The following is a 21798-nucleotide window of genomic DNA, read 5'->3' on the forward strand; positions in this document are numbered from 1 at the left end:
ATAAATTGGAGCTGCACAACCCTTTGAACTGGACCCGTTGACCATTCGACATTATCTGGCAGCGTGCAAAAGGGTTTGCCCATCCATATTGCTGAACTAAATCCCGCTCAATAAAACACACACACACGAGCAGCAGCAAAAAGCAGAAGTGAAAAAAAAGGTTGAATCTATTTCGGTTTTCAATTGCGTTTTGCAGCGTGCGGGCGGGGCGTGGGCGTGGCATATCTAAGAGCTGTTTGGCTAAAATAAATAAGAATTGTGCCAGTTGAACTGTGCGACAACGACAGCGTCAAGTTTTATGTTTGTTTATCGCCGCAGCGTACGCTGGACACTCGCCTTGTGTATCTCTCTCTGCTTGGAGTTTGGGCAACCACACCCACAGCCACTTGGAGTAGTTGCTACTTTTGGGATTTATGCGTTGACTTTTGGCTATTTATTTAGCTGAGCTGATTTGTCGATTTGGCAATTTGTTGTGCATTCAGTCGCCCGTGTAATTGAGTTGGCAATTTCGTTGTCGAAGTTGCCATGCACTTGGATTAGGCTTCGGCTTGGAGTACACAGTTTATGGCAGCAGCAGCAGCAGCTCCTAATGAACGCAGCAACAGCAACTTGTTTAACAGATGCATATCGCGTGAGACACAACGCATGGGCCAAGCTTTTATGGCTCATAACTGGCCTAATTAAGGCCATTGTCAAGAATTTGCTGTCAAATGACACTGGGCAGATTTTTGCAGCGTTTGTTTGCTTTAGCTGCATGTGGCATGTTGCATGTCGCCAGGGTTCAGTTGCGTACTTAATTGTCAGCTGGCGCGGATTGGGGGCTGTGCGCTCGAAAATGCGACACTTGCACGTAAGGCGACAATTATGCATTGCTTGGCAACAAATGTTGCTAGCAACATTAGCAACATGTTGCCACTAACATTGTTACCTTAATGTTGTTGTTCACAAAGTGGCATAATTACATGTTCAGCTGACAGTAGCTCGCGCCCCTTTTGCCACAGGACGAGCCTGAGCTGAGTGCCCCAAGGAATGTAGCCAAAGGAATGACCAAAAAACATACAACAAGCTAACAATTGCATTTTTTCTCTGTTTTTTTTGGGCTGCATTTCGCTCACGTTTCGGCTGCAATTAAAAACATACGTAGAGCTGCAGCAGCAGCGCAGGCGCAAAAGGCCGCGTTTAGCCAACTATGAAGATTTAGATAAGCGACTCATTTTGCTGTGTGCCCCGACCGAAAAAGCCGCTGGTCAGTTTAACACGGAGCGGTGCGGCTTGTGCTGCTGGCTCTGCACGTTTTCCATTTCATTTCGTGCACTGTCACAAAGGCCTTGAGCCTTTGCATGTAAATTACACAAAGACGAGGGTGTAAAAATGCGCTAGAAATTAATTCCAACAACGTTAAAGAAATAAAATGTAGTTTTATTTGTCATAATGTCATTTTAAATGTTGTTATTGCTGCTTGTTCGCAGTTGCTAATGACTTTTGGCCTAGCCGCCTTGCATTTTGTTTCATTTTGGGCACTACAAATTGTTTGGCCAGCCAGGCAGCCAATCAAATGCAATCGGCGTAGAGTGAAAGATGCTCGTCGTGCTTGTTGGCAATCATCGCCAGCTGTAATGATTGCAAACACAATCTGTGCATGTTGATCTGCATGGCCAAAGAGTTGAAGAGTTGCAGCAGCAGCAGCCAGTCCCAGGCCGCCGCCATGAGTGCGCACGCCGCAAAACTTTTCCGCAGAATTTCCCTCAGTTTTCTTTTGCGGTCATGACTTGGGCTAACTGCATAGAATTTCAACAATAATCGCAGCCAACAAACAAGGCGAAAACAACAAACAGACAACAGCAGCAGCAGCAGCAACAACAACTACAAACAGATATCATCATAATCATAATGCGCATAAGCCGCGTGGCAGCGCTAAAGGCAGCGAGCGCAGGGGGGCGTGTCGGGTTGCAGGGCTGGGAATTCATTCCAGCGAATTCGCAATTCTGCGAAATCAAATTGCACAAATATTTCTCTTATGCAACTGCAACTGCGCGAGCGGGACGAGTTGCAAGTGTGGTGGGTGCGGAGTTTCGTTCGTTCGCTCGTTCCGATCTCCCCAGTTGCCATTGCCAGATGTGCAACTGCAGCAACGTCGCTTCCTGCTGCTGCAACAACAACAGCAACAGCAACTAAGTAACTAAGCGAAGCTTTGCGCAGTTGCAGCAACTTGAGCTTACATCGTTGGCATTGTGGTGGCCATTGTTAGACACACAGACACCAACGCTGATGGTCGCCCAGAGCTGCAACACGTTTATACGTTGCAAGAATACGTGAACTACGATTACAAAAAATAAAAAAAATAAAATATTGGATCGCCCCCGGGTGGACTCGAACCACCAACCTTTCGGTTAACAGCCGAACGCGCTAACCAATTGCGCCACGGAGGCAGTTGATGTTGCGCTGTAAAAAACTAAACATATATGTGTAGCTAAGTGACTAAGCATAAGCAAAATATAAATATACAGCTGTAATATATTAAAATTATCTTATCTATTTATATATATGCCTAAGCGTTAAGACGCAATTTATGCGCAAGATAAGCACATTTTGTTTGCTTGCTTGTCTATTAACATTTTTTAAATATGCTCAGAAATTAACAAAAGCAAAACATCTTTACCTTTTCAAGTAAACAAAATAAAATAACAAAAAATTGTTTCGAACCTGCCAGGAGTCGAACCTGGAATCTTCTGATCCGTAGTCAGACGCGTTATCCATTGCGCCACAGGTCCACATGTCGATCATCCAGTTCGTAGCTTAAATCTACGCTGGGGTCAAAGCTATTTATGCGCTATAAATAGCACTGAAATTTTTAATAGCTCTTGTCTCTCTAGCGTGTGTGTTTACATGCGTTTGCATATGATTACAGCTGTTTAAATAAATTATACAATATTCTGGTTTCTCATCTGTTCGCTTTCAGCTCTCATTAGGCAACATTTTGTTAACATTATGCGCGCTTGAGATATGCGAGCCATCGTGTAAACGTTCATAGCGTCTGGCAGTCTCCCGCAAACGTGATAAGCAGCGCTCAGTGGAGAGGCCAATCGAGCTGGCTTTGGCTTGTGGAATTACAGCAACTCTAATCTCTTGACAATTGTGGGCGCACACAGAGCCAGATCATGCGACGTAGCAAATGAAATCGCAATGCATCTGTGGCGACAAGGCAGCAGGCAAAGGAGCCTGCCCAGAAGAGACCCCAAGCAGTCTGCGAAGGTTGCGCTGCATGTTGTGACTCTGACTCTGACTCTGTTTTGGGCCATGGTCCATGTACGTTGCCCATTCTGTCTGTCTGTCTGTCTGTCTGTCGCGCAAGTCTCTCAGTTTATCTGTCTGGCTGGCTTCTAACTGGGGAGAATTCCTTTAAATGGTATTTTGTATGATTTTTGCGCATTTTTTTAGTGTCTCAAATGAATCATAGCGGTCGAGCTCCTCCCCGCTGTGGCGTCGAGTGTTCCCAACCGTGCCACAGCCGCAATGTGTGAATTTCTGGATCTCTCTGGCCGGCTGGCGAAAGAGTGAAAATTTATTAAGCTGTGGGCGCGCATTATTCATGCACTGGAGTAGTAAAGAGGCAGCAGTTTGGCTTTGGGTTGGCTTGGCTTGGCTGTTACCAAAAGTAGGCGACACCAGCGTGTGCATGTTGCTTGGGGACTTTTGCCATAGCCCGCCGTCAGTTTGGGTTAACAGGTTAATGTTGTCCAGCTTATAAAAAAAGTTGCAACTATGTGTGCCTGGCTATTGTTTCAACTGGGCCCTGGGATTAAACAGTCAGTGGGCACCAGTTTTGGGCCACTTATCGCCTGTCAAATGCAATCGATGATATTGTTGTTGCTTGCGTTGCCACTAATGATGACGAAACTGGCTGCTGCTGCTGCAACGTATTGTTGCAAGTGGTATCTGCATCTAATCAACTGTTTTTACACTTACCAAAGTGTTGCACGCTTATCACCTGGCCGTGTGGTAATTACAACAGAAATGCTGTCGAAAACAATAATTCGTTGGCTTAATTCCTGAGAAAATGTTATTTACGAGCTACAGAGCTTGTGTTAACTTGGCTGTGTTGCTTGTATTTTTCTTGTGGTTGCACATGTGGCACTGGGATTGAAGTTTGGGCTGCGAACTTTCATGCTTGGGGCGCGTTTATCGTGTTGCATCAATAAATTGCCAGTCGAGAGCAGCAGGAGAAGCAGCAGCAACAGCAGCAACAATCGCAGGTAACAACATTTCATAATATTTACAATAAACATGCAACTGCAGGACTCGGCCTAAAGTGTTGCTCAGAGTTGCTCGCTCTGGCAACATTTAGCGCATCATGTTGCGTGAAATTTGACTCTTTAGCACTGTTGGCTGTTGTTACTATTGATGCTGCTGCTGTTGCTGCTGTTGCTGTGATGACGACACACAGTCAAACTTGGCCCAGACAGACGGGCAGCATTTGAGTTGCGTCTCGTGTTGCTCTTGCTGTTGCTGTTCTCTGCCTTATTTATGTGCAACAGTTTGGGGCAACAGCAACAACAGCATTCGCTACCGAATTTATGTGCCTTTGTCATATTTGCTTTCGGTATTTTAACAATAATACACAAATATGGCCAATGCGTTGTCAACAGCAAGTTGGTTGCAAGTTGCCCACGCTGCACGTTGCATGCAAAACGCACACACAATCAAGCGACAAATTGATCGCACTGCTAGATAGGCCAATGCACCAACTTCATAGGCCTAGAGCCAGGCCAACAACTGAGCCAGCTAACAAGGCAAGCAAGCGGCCTGGCTGGCTGGCAGACAACGAAAGCTAATATCTGTGCAATTGCCAATGCCAATTTTCGTATTTAATATGCCACGAATTGACATGGCTGTTGCCATTAAGCATTTGATATGGGGCCCGTCCATAAAGGGGCAGCATATGCTGACATTAAAATGGCCAATTGTCATTTTAGTTTAGTGCAGCATGCGCTTAATTTAATCAAATTAGCTGAGAAATGAATATGTTTAATGCTGGCCAAGCGCATTTAGTTAATCAGCACGCTGTCTATGTGTGTATCTGTGTGTGTGTGTGACCAAATACAAATTGCATAGATATGAATGCACATAATGCATATTGAAATTGCAATTACTATAACAGGCATATGCGCTAGCAATTTATGTAATTAATAATACACATACACATGCACACACACACACACACACACACGCACAATTTGCAATTTAATTTCATTAGGATAATTCTAATTAGACAGAGGCAACTCACCTTATCAACAACAACCAATCACAGGCGAGCTTGAAAGCTTTGCATTTGTTCATGCATGTGTGCGTTAGTATGTGTGTGTGTGTGTTTAAACTGAAATTTAATTGAAATTGTGGCTGTCATTGTTAAATTAATGAATAGACAAACCACACACACACACACACACACACACACACATAGAGAGGCAATTACATTTAGCAGTTCAGTTCAGCTGCATTGATGAGCTTTGCTAGGCTGATAAACTCACACACACACACGCATACGCTTATATATGCGCATGTATGCAAGTACATTAACTGTAATGGCTTTGCAGATTATAACTCTTGCTGCTGTTGTTGTTGTAGCTAACAGGCTAATTAAATACGCTTGTTGTCTAGGCGTTACATTTGGTATTATAATCCATTTTGCATTTAGCAAATGTATCGAAATTCAATGACCAATGCTCCAATGCACACAAACAAACAAACACCGTGTCCAGCTCACAGCTATCGCAGCTAATCATCTAAAGAAGTGTTTGTGTGTATCTCTGCCTCTCTCTTTCGCTCGCTCGCTCTCTCGCTTTGCTGTGTGTCGCCATTGTTGGTCGCACATTCCCCATCAGATAAACTTGCAGCCCAAAACGCACAAAACCCAACGCCAATGGTAGGAGCAGCAGCAACGGCAGCAGCAGCAGCATATAGCTGCTATCTGGATACTGTTGCCACTGCCACTAATTAGTTAATGCATGACCAAATAAACGTACTGCTGCTTTATACACATTGTACAGACACAAAAGTTTATTTCATATACACATTATTTTTGGGCATTTCTTTGCTACTGAATTGCAACAATTTTAATACCAGCAGAACATTTTATCAGCAGCAAAGTATTTGCTAATACATAATTGTCGGCATTAGCGTTTATCAATCCTTTAGTAAAATCTGCTAATATATTCACTGATTTGCCTTAGCTGCAATATCCAACGATTTGAGCAGCTCCACAGAGATTCAAATTCTTCTAGTTCCTTGCGTTGTTTTGTGCTTCATTTTTTGCCGTCGACTTTTTTGTTTATAGCGCCAACATTGATGAGCTCCAGCTCAATTAAACAATAACAACAACAACAATTGTAGCACCAATTGAGAAAATACTTACCTTACTTATCTTATACATTTACCACATTTGCCCAATTCAAATTGAATATAAGCATTCAAAATGAATTTAGTTCTTTTTATTTAAAACACTACAGCATTTAGTTATTTTTCAATCATGTTATTAAAATTACAACTCAAATTGTTGATGTACAAAACATCATTTGTATGTACAACATAAAAGTTATAAACAACAGTTAAAAACAAACAGACAACTTACTATGAATCTTTACTCATTGTAATCTCTAACTTATTGAAATTTTAGAATTTTATGCCTTGTTAGACTCGTGTGCTGTATCTGAATTAAGCAGCATTAAAATTTTAAAATGTTGGCATGCTCGATATTTTGGTTAAAAATGCAATGTTACTTCTTGCTTAAATTTCAAAAAAGCAAAAAAATGTGAAAGTTATATTAAACAAAATGTAATGATGCAACTTTGTTTTTAACATCGAGACTAGCCTAAATGATTTTTAATCAAGTTATGACTAAAAATTTTTTGCCATAACTAATCTTTTTTAATTGTTAGCTCTAACTAACAATAAGCTAAATCCTATTCAATTACTTATCTTTGCATTTATATTTATAAAACAACAGTTTTAATACTGAAATGCTTAAAACATTTGAATAGTTGTTAAGGAAAAGCATTGACAATTGATTGTTAAATAGAATTATAATTTATGTTAACTTAAATGTCTAAATTAATGCATTTCTAAAATACAAAACTAAGCTCAACAACAATTTAGCTAAGCCTTAAATTTCTTTATGTGTGTTGCTCAACTTTGCTGCTGTTGTTGTTGTGTTTAGTGCCCCGCCCACTGTGATATTTATAATCAAAGTGCTACTGCATTTAGAGCCAATCTGATAAGCAGTGAAAACGGCCAAACGGCGCTCCATAGTCATGGCCATGGCCAATGCGCAGACTGCCACTAATTAGTTAATGCATGCCCAAATATTTGTGGCCGCTGCTTTGTTCACAGGGCCCCATTGATTTATGCTCATATTTTGTGTTTAACTTATTTATGTTTATGGTTAGCTGCGTGTCTGTTGGTCTTTTTGGCTTTGTTTGTCCAATCTATTAAATATATATTTTTAGTTATTTTCGGGTGAGCATGGGAACAGACAAATGTATGTAAATAGTTTAGGGCAGGCTTATCATAGATGCTGATTAACTGATTTATAAGCGAGTCATTTGTAATGCATTGATCACCCATGTGGGGCGGGGGTTAACAATAGTAGTAGTTCCAATTAAACTCGTAAGTGGCATGAGGAGTTGTAATTGTGGTAAAGCTAATTAGCCTTTAAATAATAATAACATATGCAGCTTTTTGACAATTATATGGCAATTAGGCTATGGAGCCAGAGATGCTGCTAACCTTCGATTTGGCTAACTTGCTGCTTGGCTGCATTTGGCGTGCATTTAATTGTGGCTCAATTACAGCGATAAGCGCATGCAAGTTATTTGTTTATTTGTTATTGTTAATAATAAATTGTTGTCCCTTGCTGTGCGATTGTTTGTGGCACAAGGTGCGCGTCAACGGAAGCGGATGCAGATTGACACTATAGCTGCGATATATGTCAGTGAGCAAAAATATGATTATTTAACGCATTGTTTTAATGGCTCACAGACACGCGTTGGCCATTAATTAGCACTCGAGTTGAGCGTCTAATTTTTATGTGCTCGCTCATGTACTTTAAGTGCTTGGAAACTTTTGCCGAAGCGCAAACGTTAAACAAAAGACTTAGGCAACAAACCTGCGTCGGTTACCTGCTGTTAACAGTTGTTGGCCTGTTATTGCTCTACCAAATAAATTAACATGCCATTTCACGCCTCAATATCACAAACTGTAACTTCAGCTCATAATTCATGAGCAGCCAATGAGCTGCATAACAAATAAGTACAGTGGGCACTGCCCCAGCACGTCGCGCGACGCATCGAAGAATTTAGAGAGCAATTCATAAGCATAAATGGGCATTATAAAGACATTATATGCCCCAAGTGCTGCGGCGACGGCAATTTTCAATTTCTGCCCAATCATTTGTTGAACATTAATCAACCGCCGCGTTGCCCCGTTGTCAGTTACCGTTCTAACCAAAAGTAACAAAAAGCATTTTGTTTATTTTTTTCATAAATTATTTTATTTATTTCGTTTTAATGTTTTTTTTTTGTGATTTTTTGTATGTGTTTTTCTGCTGATTGCCTTTAAATTTAAATAAACGTATGTTTTATATATTCAACTATCAATATGGCCAATTACAATACATTTATCGCATATGCTTACAACATAATACACACATATATATATATGCTATATATATGTTTGCATTACTCTAGTTATGCGCTTGAAATAGTTTTTGTTGCTTCACACACATATAAATTAAGTTATAGACTAAACCTTTTGTTTTTTATATGTACAAAGAACTTAAGCGTTTATAATTATATTTATAGATTTAGATTTTATAGTTGCTTTGTGTGTATAAATACTTTGTTTTGCTTTTGCTAAAATTATACAAAAATTGCTAACAAATGTTTAAGTGTAATTTACAAATTGCCATTAACATTGTATATTTATGCATGTTTATAGTTTTTGTTTTTAATAATATATAGCATGTATATAGATTAGACTTAGAGATAGAACATAGAACATATACAAGCGTACAATGCGGCCTCCCTATTGACTTTGATTTTAGTTAATTAATTTACAATTGCAGCCAGAGCGCATATACACATACATACATACATACAAACATTCAAATAGCAATATATTAATTAATGTTTAGTTGTTTTGTTTGTCGTTTATCACGTCTGTTTGTTTAATGTCTAATAATTTAACTAATTTACAAGTTTACCGTAAAGTAAAGTAATGTTTGCAATTTGCAATTGCATTGCGTAGTATTAGTATTAAAACATTGTTGTAAATGTTGCTTACTTAATTAGTTTTGTGTGTGTTGAAGTTGTTGTTGCTGCTTTCATTTATTTGGACGTGCATTTTGTTGTTGTTTATATTAATTAATATTAATGTTTTAGTTAACGTTATTTTTACTTTTTTTGCTGTGCTGTGCGCTTGTATACAATATATACATATAAATATTTATGAAATGCCGCTGGTCGTGGCTGTTTGCATTTGATTATTTGATTTTTGTTTGGTTTGAATTTTAGTTGTTGTTGTTGTTTGTTGTTTTGATGGCAGTTCATAAAGCACAATTAAATACGCCAAATTTGCGACGGCGAAATTAAATTAATTAAGCAAAACCGAAAATATATGTGTGTGTGAGATACACACACACACACACACAGGCATATGAAGAGCAATAAAAATAATATGTGCTCAGCCCTTTAATTAATTTTAATGGGCTTTTGTTTTTAGCAGCGCTGCGACCGACGACGACTGGCGACGAAAACTTAAATAATTAAAAATTGCACGCAATGTTTACAATTAGGAATAGCCAGGCAGCCAGCCAGCCAGCCAGTTGACCAGCTCCACCAACCCGCAGCACAAACAGCTGATGAGACTGAATGACACAGGAAGCAATCAAAAGCCTTTGCTACTAGTTTTGGTGGCTTGGATTGCGTTTTGGCTTGGGCTTGGCTGAAACGGGGAGTCCTCAGTTTGGCATTGTTGTGGGTTTTGTAAATCAATTCAGACATATAGTATAGAAATCGGCGTGACTCTAGCTGAACAAGTTGTTGTTCAAATTGTTCCCGCTCCATCACGTGTAGTCAGTACGCCAAGTGCCCTGTAGAGAGAAGAGAGAGAGAGAGAGAGAGAGCTGAACGATTAGCAAACGCATGCTCTTATACGCGCTCTTATACTACGACGACTTACCATCGAACTGAGTCCCAAGTGGTAGGGCTGGGAGTGCGGCACAACGCCGCCGCCCAGCGAACCGGCGGTGGAGAAGCCGCCCTGCAGTCCTCCCGAGGCGCCCAAGCTGCCCATGCCGCCGTACCAGCTGCCATGCATATGCGCATGCGCCGGATGCAGTCCACTGGAAAGGTGTCCATGTTGTGCTGGAATGAAACAAACAAACAGACACACACACACACAGACATTGGCTGGTTAGTTGCTGCTGCTGCTTTAGCTGGTTGCTAGTTGCTGCTTACCCATAGATGCGGAGAAGCCGCCGCCAAAGCCCTTGGACGGATCCAGCGGCTTGAAGTCGCCCATGCCCAAATGGCCGCCCATCGGCAGACAGCCGCCGCCCAAGCCCTTTTTCTTCTTCGACTTGGAGCTGAGCTTGCGGTTACGCGTTTGTATGCCCTCCTTCTTCATGGTGAGTGGACGATTGACCTGCAAAAAAAGAAAATGCCCCAAAGGCCAGCGGTTAGTTAAGTGGGTGCTGGTGAAAATCAATAAACTGTGTCTGCTGCTCTCGTTGCTGTTGTTGTTGTTGTTGTTAGCCCCTACAGCAAATGGGTCAAAATTTATGCAAACTCATTGCTGGCGCGCTGCTGTATTTGGGCCGGAAATGCCGCTAACTGCACACGCTGTCTGTTGCAACGTTGCAACGCACTGCGCGAACGTTTTGTGGCAGCAACGGGAACCGGGAAGTGAAAATGAAGTATTACAAGCATTTCTACACGATCAGATAAGCGACATTTGCGAATGCGATTAGTTGCCGCTGATAGCAGCAGCAGCGCTACTTTTTTTCCATTTTTTCTTTTTTACTTGCGCTATTCAACTTTTTATTGTTGCTGCCTAGACGGCGGCTATTGTTGAGTTGAGGCTGCTGCTGCTGCTGCTTCATATGCAATTCCTTATCAGTTGCGAACATCTTTGAAAAGCGGCCTGGCATGCGCTTCATTGCGCTACAATTACAATATTGAGTTACCCACTCGCCGCGGCGGCGGCGGCGACAAAAGAAGGAAAAGTTACATTACATTAAAGGGAGAGCGGCTACCTGGGCGTGAATTGTGACATTGTTATTGTTATTGTTGTTGTTGCTAATGCCTGGCAATTGTTTGTCAAGATTTAGGCGAGGGTTGCAAACATATCACTTACAGTAGACGCAACAGGGATGCTGCTGCATCGACGTCGTCAAACGGTAATTGATAGTTTGCAACGCTAAGTGCAAGCAAATTGTTTGCAATTAGCAACTCAACAGCTGCTGCGAACTTTAATTGATATGCAGCGCATGTTGCGGAGTGGGGTTGGGGGGGTTGGGGGTTGCTGGCTGTAAACAAAGCATAAAGTTGTTAATGCGCGCACAGGCGCTGCTCATTAAGAAATTCAAGCGAAAAGGAGCGCGCAAGTGAAACAGATTTTTATGCATAAAAGCTAAATGGAGCGTGGGGCATGCAACACGCGTCGTTGCAGTTCGCTGCTAAAGTTGACATGTGGGTGGGCCAAAATGCAAGAGAGAGTGAGAATATCTCTTGTTGGCCAATTGAGCGAGACGGCGCCGTTAGCTCAGCTCTCGCTTATGCAACATTTATCATTTGACCAACGCCGCAGGACTTCGCTCCAGCTGTGCCAGAGCCTGAGCCTGACCTACCACTTGTCCCATGCCCCGCAAGTGTCTCATTTACTGTTAATTAGCCTGCTGTGTACGCTTTCCAGCGAACTGCGTAGAGACACGCGCGCGTCGGCCCCCGTGGCAGGAAAAACTGAAAATAAAACTTGCAACAGTCGTCGGCATTTCCATAAAATGTGCCAATCACATTGCCAGATCGCAGATCTCTCGCCAGGCGCATTGAGCGACCCAACACAACGTTGGCGGCCAAATGACAAACGAATTGAATTGAAATGAACTGCTAGACACACTGCACAAGCGAAACTAAAAACTAAAAGTCGAGCGCACCACTGAGTGAGTGAGTGAGTGAGCGAGTGAGCGAGTGAGCGACTGAGCGAGCGAGCGCGCGCGCTGATTGGCATCTTATCAAGATGGGACACTGTCCAATTGAAAGAAAATTTTTGCAAAATAAATTTCGCCGCTATGAATGCACAAATGTCTCTGTGTGTGCCTCTGTGTGTGTGTGTGTGACAGGCCATTAGTTGAAATGCACACACACAAATGCATAGCCACCCAACGCGAGTTTTTGGCGCATTGCTCATACGCCACGTTGGCATTGCTATTTACAAGTTTACAAATCAGATTAGACTATGCTATATATAAAAGCTACACTACGTACGAGTTGCTGCTGCTGCTGCTGCTGCTGCGCTTTGATGTGCTGGCCAAGCTCAATTAAAATCATGCCACAGCAGCTATCGCGCATCGATTGCAGCCACAGCTTAATTAGCTTGCGGCTTACACACACACACAGATACAGTTACAGCTACACATACAGGTGGCTCATCATTTAAGGGCCACTGACATGTAAATGTGCCAAAAGTTCAAGTGCTGCCTTTTCTTACAAAAAAACTCACAGGCAAACTCATTAAAAACTGACTGCAGGCGCTAGAAAAAAAATTTACAAAGTAGCTAAAGCTAAAGAAAACAGATAAAAAGATTGTGGGGGGCGCTGAGCGTTTATGTGGTGTCCTGTTGGCGTGGCTAATGAATATTTAATAAGCCAGAAGTTGGTCAAAACCACCCCCAGGGTGCATTGCTGTTGGGGTTGCGTAAATGTTATTAAATTTAGTTTCCACATGGCTCGACAGCGTACTGAATCATACAGTGAGCGAGGGCGGCGGCGATTCAGTGATTCAGTGAGCTGTAGTCTATTACATAAATTACGCCAATTTCTGTTGCCACTTGCCGTCGCGCACGCCGTCGCTTTGACGCACGCGTTAGCCATAACAGAATCAATGCTTATCGCATTTTCACAGCCAAACACCAGACGCTTATCTGCAGTCAGCGCAACAGCAACAACAGCAACAGCAGCATCTTTAAATAATCATCAACAATTCATCATCAGAGGGTTGCTTGCAACCTGCCACCCACCCTCTAACGCTCGCTCTCGCTTGCACACGCTTAAGTGTGGGGCGGCGCGTACTTCATTTTTGTCACTTTTAATCTGTGTGTGTTTCCCGAGGGAAGCGCAGCAGCAGCAGCAACATTTGAGCTTCCGTTTGCCTCGGAACGCTCGAGTGGCTCGAGCTCTTGTTAAATGTTGCGTTAAATCGCTTAAGCGTTTAACGAGGGTTAAGCGATATCGATAGTTTGTGTGTTTGTATATAGATTTTGTATATTTATCAAACTACTTACGTTATGCAGCTTGTAGTATAAGCCGCAGGCATTGCACACAGGCTCACCGCTGGCGTTGCGCCGCCAAAGGGTTGTGGTTGTGGTTTTGCAATTGGCGCAGGATGTGCCCGCTCGCTTGGCTGCGCTCTGCAGCGATTGCAGCGTCTGTAAGAAAGAGACAGTGTTCATAATTAAGTTAGTCAAGTGTATAAATAAAATTGATTATGTTAAAATGCTGCACGCCCACGAAATACGAACGAAGCGCGCTAATTGAACGGTGCCAAAACTAACGCATAACAAAGTCACACACACACGCGCACACGCACACACATGCACGTATATAGCATTGCCTGATTTGTCTTTGCTTTGGAGCAGCAGCTGCTGCTGCTGCTGGCAAACAAAGTTGCTCGACACAGCGAGCAACAACATTTTTTAAATGGCTTGGCAGCTATAAAGAGCGAGAGGCTCCAACTCCAACTCAGAGACTGCGACTGGGGACTGTGGACTGAGACTGGGTTTGGAGTTTAACAGCAGCATCAATTCATTAAAATGACAATTTTTACAAAACTGCCCAAAAACAACAGCAGCAACAACAACAACAACAACGACGACGATGGCAACAGCAACAGCAACAGCAACAACAACAACTGGGGAGCATGTCTGCGCCACGCTTAAATTTCCACGAATTGACTACAAGAACCGTATCCCAAACTCGAAAGTCCCCCAAAACATTGTACGTGGCCACAGCCTCGCATTTCAGCGACAACAACAACAGCCAAAGCAGCCACAGCAGCAGCCAAAGGCAGACGCGCTGTATGTCTTGTCTCTAGCTTGTGGCTCTGGCTGTGGCTTAGTCTGCAAGTTGGACTTCAACAGCGACTTGTTGCTTGTTGTTGTTACTGTTGCTGTTGTGCATGTTGCTCGTACAACACATTGCTACGCGGCCCTAAACTGGCGTTGATCATGTTTGACTTTGATTTTTAATTGTTGCCTTTACCTTGCGTTTGCCTCTGGCTTATGGCTTGTGGCTCACCTGTTCTGCTCTAAGCTGCGATCCAAGCCAAGCCAAGCCAAGCTGAGCTGAGCTGAGCTGCATTAACATAAATCAGAGGTCATATAGCCAGGCGTTCGCTCTACTTATGTGCCAGGCTGTTGTGTGTGTGTGTGTTGGCCATGGCCAAGCAGCTATCTGCACAGTCTGCATCTTTTGCATTTTTTGGTGGCACTGTGTTGTGTTAACGAGCTTGTAACAATTTCACAGACAGACAGTCGTACGAACGGACGGACGGACGTACGTACGAACTTAACCAAATTGAGACTGCAGCATGTGCGAAAAAAATTCAAAATTAATTTCAACGCCTACAAAAACATGCAAAAGAAATAAAATGCAGAACAACAAAACTTTGGGGTAATTATGTGACAACGTGGACAGTTGCGTATGCGTAAATAAATTAAGTTGTTAACACGACAATGCAACAAAACACTGCAACAGCAACGCTGTGGCATAAAGTTTAGCATGCTAGTTGTTGCAACACTTGCATTATTTTTAGTTGCGCACCTAAATCAAAGTCAGGCCAAAAGTATAAATTGACAAACTGTCAAACAAGTGACGTACATATTTTTATTTTAATTGAAATGCAAAAGGCGCAAGCGCCAAACAAACAAGATGGCGCTGCTGATAGCACACACACACATACATATACATACATGATTGTGTGTGTGTGACTTCATAAATTGTGATTTATCAATGCGCTTAAGCATGACAAAATGCGCTTTTGTTGCAAACACCTTGCGTTGATTTATTTCACACACAAAATGTCTGCCAACATTTTAAAGCTGCACAATTTATAAACAGTAAATACTTAAAGCTATGTATATAGTCGAGTGTTATGTGTTATGTAAAAGCTACGGGGGCAGTCTGTCGAGTTCTATTTATTGCGCAGCTTTTGTGCGCCTTGCATGGCAATGCCCTTTGCCATCTTAGATATAAAGCGCAACCAAGTACTGGGGCGGGGGCGGGGGCACAACTGAAGCTGTAGCTGTAGCTGGAGTTACAGATACATAGAACAGCAGCTCAGTTGCCCAGCAAATGTTGCGCTTATCTCAGTGTAACATCTTTTACTTGGGGGCAGGCTGTCTCTTGCTCTTGCTCACTCTCTCTATATAAAATATATATACATTATGTATCTGCAGCTGTAACTGTGTGTGTGCGTGTTACATTTTATCAGCTATGTCGTCTTTTTTTTTTGTATTCTCTCTGTATTTTTATCTGACAAAACATTCATTAAATTGTACGCAACCCTCTGCTGCTGCTGCTGCTGCTGCTTTGGCGCTCTTTTGGGGGTTGTTTTGGAGCCACACACACATACAAAGAGCAAGATGGCAAAAGATAGCGCTCAGATCTCAGGCAGCAGCGCAACGAAATTTTGTATATCTGATGCTGCCGCTTTGACTTGGGTAATGTAGCCTCAAAGCTGAAGTTGGGGGTTGGCGCTTGTGCCCAACAAAATGTCCGTGCCATAACAGTTACTGTGCTATATATGCGCACAGTCTAACTGCAGGCGCATGTCTGTCTGTGGCTGTGAAATTTAATTTAAAAATTCAAATGGTTTTTTATTTTTGCGCTCATTTCCTGAGCAACGTTTTTGTGTTTTAGAAGAGTTGTAACCACATTTGGCTAATTAAAACATTTGTTGTTGCTAAAAATCACACCACAACTAAACAAAATCAATAAAATGTTATAGTGCCAAGTTAACAGCATTAAACAACAAGCAAACACACAAAGCTATTAATGTCGCTCATTAATGCTGCTCAATGAATTTAACGAGCAGACGCAGACGCGTCGAACTTTCTGCAGCTGTAAAAAACGTTAACTTGTCAAACATGGCACAGATCTAGTTTTCGTATACAAAAGGCAACAGTAAACAAAGAATTTATGCAAATTAATGCATATATATATATATATTTTTTGTAAGCTTTGCTACGATTTGTGAAGGCATGAAAATTGTCATTAATATTTGTCACTGGCTCAACTGCAACTGCAGCAACACACACGTGTGTGTGTGTTTGGCTAGTATAAATTATATAGTTAGTGCTGCTGGCTAGTCAGTGCTACTAGCAGCAGCAGCAGCAGCTGCCGAAATGAATGGGCGCTTAACACGCGCTTTTTGTCGTGACGCTGCTGCGTGCTTGAGCTCATTTTCACATATTGCCATTGTCTAAGGGCTGAGGACTGGGGCTGGGCTGTGCTGTGCTTAGAAAATGCAAGGCAACCCTTTCGGTTGGGTAGGAGCTGTGCAAAATTATGGCTTTGCATATTAAATAGCTTTGGACATTCGACATTTCGAGTGTGCGCTTTAATGCGCCTGGCAGCACAGCCGAGTAGAAGGAGTAGAAGGAGTGCAAGGCTGGGGCAAGGCGTAAAGCACCTGAGGACGCAGTCAGGCCCGTTGATCAATGGTCATTAACAAGCTGCCAGCAGCAGCAGCAGGCAGCGCACAGTCTTAATCATCTGCAACTCGCTCTCTCTCTATTGCTATCTCGCTCTTGCACTGCTGCTGCTTGACTGCTTTGTTTCATTATATTATTGGCACGCCCCGTTTTCATATCGTTAATTTTTAATTGATCTGCAACGCAGCAAAGGGCTCAAGTTTCAGTTTTGAGACTGCGCAGGTTCGTCAGCAGCGACGACGTTGCTCTCCCTCTCTCTCTCTCTCTTTCAAGTGCACTTTAATGGCATTAGGCTGAGCAGCCCACTTGACGAAATGAGCTGCAGCTCTTAACAAGATCCTAGCGCCCCAGCTCGACAAGTAAAAGGCAAGCGCGCAAGCCCTTTGGCCCAGGCCCAGGCGACTTAATGCGCTCGATTGCGTATACGCCCCGTTTGCAGCCTAAACGTGCATTGAACTTTTATGCTGTTGGGGCTGTTATTGTTATTGGACTGCTTTAGTTGTTGTTGTTGCTTTAGTTTTGATTCGATTTTCGATCGACTTTGACTTTCATTTGGCGCGCATTTTGTGCTTTCTGCTTGATTTATACGCGCAGCGTCTGCCGCCCGCCCTTGCATTTAATTTTTTGGCCGTCACAGCCTCCAGAATTGCTGCCTCTTGCTTTGCTTTCAATTCGTCTATATATGCGCGAAATTCCCACGCCAAAAAAGGGTTGAGCTACCAGCTCCGCGCCTCGATCGCTGCTCGTTTAGTAGTCTAAGGCACATATGGCGCGCATTGGGGCAACAACAACTTGCCACGAAAATGTGTTAATTAGAATTTGTTGTTGTTGTTGTTGTTGTTGTTGTTATTGTTACAATACTGTCGAGTCAGGCGCTGTCAATAATTTGTTGAATGATTGCCGCTTTGATTTCGGACACAGCGGGTTGTCTATCAAATATGTAAAATTTTAAATTGATCTGTTTTGAGAGCATTTGCTAATTTAATTGCATTTATTTAAATGCCGTTAAATAGTCGCTAATGCTGACTAGTTAATGTTGTAGTTTACTAGCGTTGAAATACGCGTTTGATCAATAATTAATTAAGCGCTGGCGGCGCAGCTTAAATAATTCATTTATAAATGATTGTGTCAAGTGTTGATGTGTTTATTGTTACAACAACAACAACAGCAGCAGCAGCAGCAACAGCAACACGACTAACAAAGCTAAAATGGCATAGACAACTTGTTGTTGTTGTTGTTGTTGCTGCTGCAGTCTTTGCATGCAAATGACATAAGCCAATGTAATAAGCATAAAAATAAACAATTTTGCAGCGAATGCAAAGGCAACAACAACAACAAACGTTTTGTACAATTTATTGTGTGAAAATTCGCATAAATTAAAATACAAAAAGCGACTGAGGCATAAATATTATGCAAAATGCAAGGCGCCGCCCTTTTCACCCCCGCCCGCCCGCCTCGCTGCCATTGGTTTATGTTTCTAAGTCACGATCTGCTGCTGCCTGCTGCTGCTGCTGCCGCTAAGATGCGCCCGCTCTTGGCTTTGACTGCTTGCTGACCTTAACAGCTGTGCGCTTAGCTAAACAGTTAACATGCATTTGCAATTAGCCACAGTTAGTAGCAGTTGCTTGCTTGGGCTCGGGCTGCTAAATGTGACAAATCCATTGAAGGCTGTGTCATATGCTGGGGCTTGGCCTGGACGCGCCTACAACGCCGCCTAAGCCTGCGGCGGCGGCGGCGGCGGTGAGTGGCGCAAGCATATTTTGTTTTAGTTTTTTTTATTGGCCTTATAATTAAATGAAATTATTGAAATGCCAGCGGCTGCTTGGCCAGCCAAAAATACGTGCAACAGCAACAACAATGAGCTGCAACAACAACAGCAACAAGAGTTGCAAACATATGTAAGCGAAGGCGACTGTGTTGATGTTGATGTTGTTATTGTTGTAGCTTGACTGGGCTTCGCTTGCAGGCTAAAATACATAAATTAAAAATTTGCATTGTTCTGTTTCAGCAACAAAAGCAACAACAACAGCAGAACTTTTATGCTGTTCAAGTTACGACTTGTTGACTGTTTTCATACAATTCGGAAATTTAATTAAAGGTGGCAGAGCAGACAATGAGATGCGCGCAGTTGAAGTTGAAGTTGAAGCCACGTCCAGCGGGGCAGGTGCAGCAGCAGCAGCTTGGGCTTGGGCCACAAACGTATGCAAAGCAAGCGCTGAGCGACCCTCAGTCGCAGTTGCCAATCGAAACGAGTCGAGTGGAGTGGAGTGGAGTCGAGTCTGTTGTCTGCTATTGCAAAAATCAATACAATTGCCACCCAGTGTGGCAGCTTCAAATCGAAGCGAAACAATTGAATTGCATTTCATGGCCAGTGCCAATGGCCAAAGGACATTGATGCGCTGCATCCTGCTGCTCTCTCGCTCGCGCCGTGATCGCTTGGCCTGCCATAAGTCAAAGCAACGCACATAAATTTTAATTTGTTGCATATTTTGTCAACGAGAAATCAACAAACACTTCAAGCTCCCACACACACACACAGAGAGAGAGAGACGCAGCGCGCTTCCAGCTGTGAATTTCTTGGGAATTCCCTGGGCATGGGCATGGGGTTGGGGCTGAGGCATGGCACGTCAGTTGCGAGTGTGTGTTGGTTTGTTTCTCTGTTTTCATTTGGAGCTGTGGCTTCAATAATCGTTTATTTATGTTAATGTTATGCAATCAAAATGCATACGATTTAAATGCCAATAAAAAATCAACGCGTAGCAGCCAAGACGCAAACCTGGCAGCAGTTTAACAGTTGTTGTTGTTGTTGTTGTTGTTGCTGTGGCTTGTTTTGGTTTTACGCATGTTTAATGGACTAATTTTGTATAAGTATGTTTGTGGCTGTTGCTGTTGCTGTTGCTGCTGCTGCTGAGAATGCTTTCTCTTTCACACGCAGCAGTGACAGCGTGTGAGTTCGTTGCTTAAGTCTTTCGTTTGCCCTGGCGCCAGCTACATCAGCTGCAGCAGCAGCACTGCCAGCGCTACGGACAGACAACGTTACATATATTTTCATAGTTTGTTGCTGTTGATGCGCACGCTCGATAAAAAACGATAATGTGCCTGGACAACAAGCAACAGAGCGAGCGACTGAGGGGCAGCTCGACATTGCTGCATCTTCATAACCCACACACAAATTGTGACTTGGACGCAGTCGCAGTCGCAGTCGAACTGTTGCCTGGGCTGCTGATTATGTTTTTAGTGCGTTAAGTGATAATGATGATGCGCCTTGATGCTTATCAGCCAAAGCGTTCACTCAGCTCGACTCGCAATCAAGACGCCAGCTAGTCAACAGCATGATAATTAAATATACTCTTCTCTTTGTGTGTGTGTGTGTGTGCGTGTGTTCTTGGAAATTATTATGACATTTGAGAACTTTCACGCTGGCTTTATGGCTTTTGGCGACAGCAACGCGCGCTGAGATTGATGCGACAGCAAATTCCATGGAATTGAAATTTATTGAACGTACTGTTAACTTGTCACTTACCAGTCTTCGCTTTGGCTTAATCAGCGGCCGATTCTGTCCGTTCATTTTGTAGTATAGACCGCAGGCATTGCACAGATAGTGGCCAGTGCCATCGCGTCGCCACAGCGGCGTTGAGGTTGCTCCACAATTTACACATTCGCGACCCTCTGCAAGGCAAAAGAGAAAAAACCACAAAAAAAAATGTAAACAAAATAAATATTAAAAGTTCATTTGAGTTAATGCAATTAGCGTATTCTTAAGCTTAGCCTCAAGCGCAGACAACAATAACAACAATAACAACAACAATGCTGCAGCCTGTTAAACTATAAGCAACAGCGACGACAACAGCAGCAGCAGCAGCAGCAACAGCAACAGCGGCACACATTTTTCAGCTGTTTCTCAGTCTCTTTTCTTTTTTACTTTTTGGTTGAATTTTTTTGCTGGCACAAACGCATGGAAGCGGAAATGATGGATTCGCTGGGGTTGGAGCTGGCGCTGCAGCAGCTCGGCTGACTCTACACATTTTAATTAAGCAGCGCTGCGAACGTTCGTCTGTCTGTCTCTCTGTCCGTTCGCTCACCCACAACACAAGCAACTAACTGTGCTAGTTGTTATTGTTTTTTTTTTTGTTTGTGGCATTTTTCCTGCAGCTGGCAAACGCAACTCATTTGAATAACTTTAGGCATAATTTGTAAGCGACTTGAGCTTGGCACACACACACACACACACAAAATGAAGTTGCAAATGTAACGCGTTATTAACGTTTGCGTTACAGTTGCTTTTGGGCCCTTTGTCTCTTGGCCTTATATTGTTTGCCAGTAAGTAGATTCTTTACTCATTTAATGACGCCACTAAATGGGCTTTGTTTGTGGTCTGCTTGTTTTGAAATTGAAATTTAGTCATAAAGCCAAAGATTTAACGCTACTTTTTGGGGCAAACACACAGTTATGTTTGTTGTAATTAATTAACGCTGCGCTTTACATGGGCGCATGAGCTTTTCGTTTTTATATTAACATAATAACTTTTTATTGAATATTAGCCAACACACCCACTGGCGGTGGTGGGGGGTGGGTCTCATTAAGTGCGTTTGTCAACTCGTTGCCTGCTTGTTGGCCATTAGGCCAGACATACTGTTTGCTATTTTGATGACAGTGGTTTCTTTTTTTAAGAGCTTCACCTGATTTGACCACGCACAGCACACAGGACACATGAGCGCGTGTGTCCTTGTTTGGCATGCCAGGCATTTTGTTTTGAGGCTTTCAAAGAAATTAAATTAAACGTTCTGCGTGTTCAGCTGCGCAGCATGAAGTCC

At 42.8% G+C, this 21798-nt stretch overlaps 1 protein-coding gene and 2 non-coding genes across 4 annotated transcripts in view; all 3 read right to left on the reverse strand.

The window, feature by feature from the left end:
- Nucleotides 1-2355: 2355 nt before the first annotated feature.
- Trnan-guu lies at nt 2356-2429 on the reverse strand. The gene has a single exon. It is a non-coding gene; the product is annotated as a tRNA-Asn (tRNA).
- Nucleotides 2430-2698: 269 nt separating this feature from the next.
- Nucleotides 2699-2771, reverse strand: Trnar-acg. Its single transcript has one exon. It is a non-coding gene; the product is annotated as a tRNA-Arg (tRNA).
- Nucleotides 2772-9747: 6976 nt separating this feature from the next.
- LOC108601975 (GATA-binding factor C) overlaps nt 9748-21798 on the reverse strand; it is a 28788-nt gene continuing 16737 nt past the window's right edge. For both annotated transcript variants that reach the window (XM_017989969.1, XM_017989968.1), the window contains exons 5-9: nt 20508-20653; nt 13556-13699; nt 10512-10698; nt 10234-10418; nt 9748-10144 (exon numbers count right to left, since the gene is read on the reverse strand). In XM_017989969.1, the coding sequence (XP_017845458.1) occupies nt 10118-10144; nt 10234-10418; nt 10512-10698; nt 13556-13699; nt 20508-20653 (689 nt within the window). In that variant the 3' untranslated portion in view covers nt 9748-10117. The remainder of the gene's footprint in view (nt 10145-10233; nt 10419-10511; nt 10699-13555; nt 13700-20507; nt 20654-21798) is intronic.

This window comes from Drosophila busckii, chromosome 3R, assembly GCF_011750605.1.
Source record: "Drosophila busckii strain San Diego stock center, stock number 13000-0081.31 chromosome 3R, ASM1175060v1, whole genome shotgun sequence".
NCBI classification, from domain to species: domain Eukaryota; kingdom Metazoa; phylum Arthropoda; class Insecta; order Diptera; family Drosophilidae; genus Drosophila; species Drosophila busckii.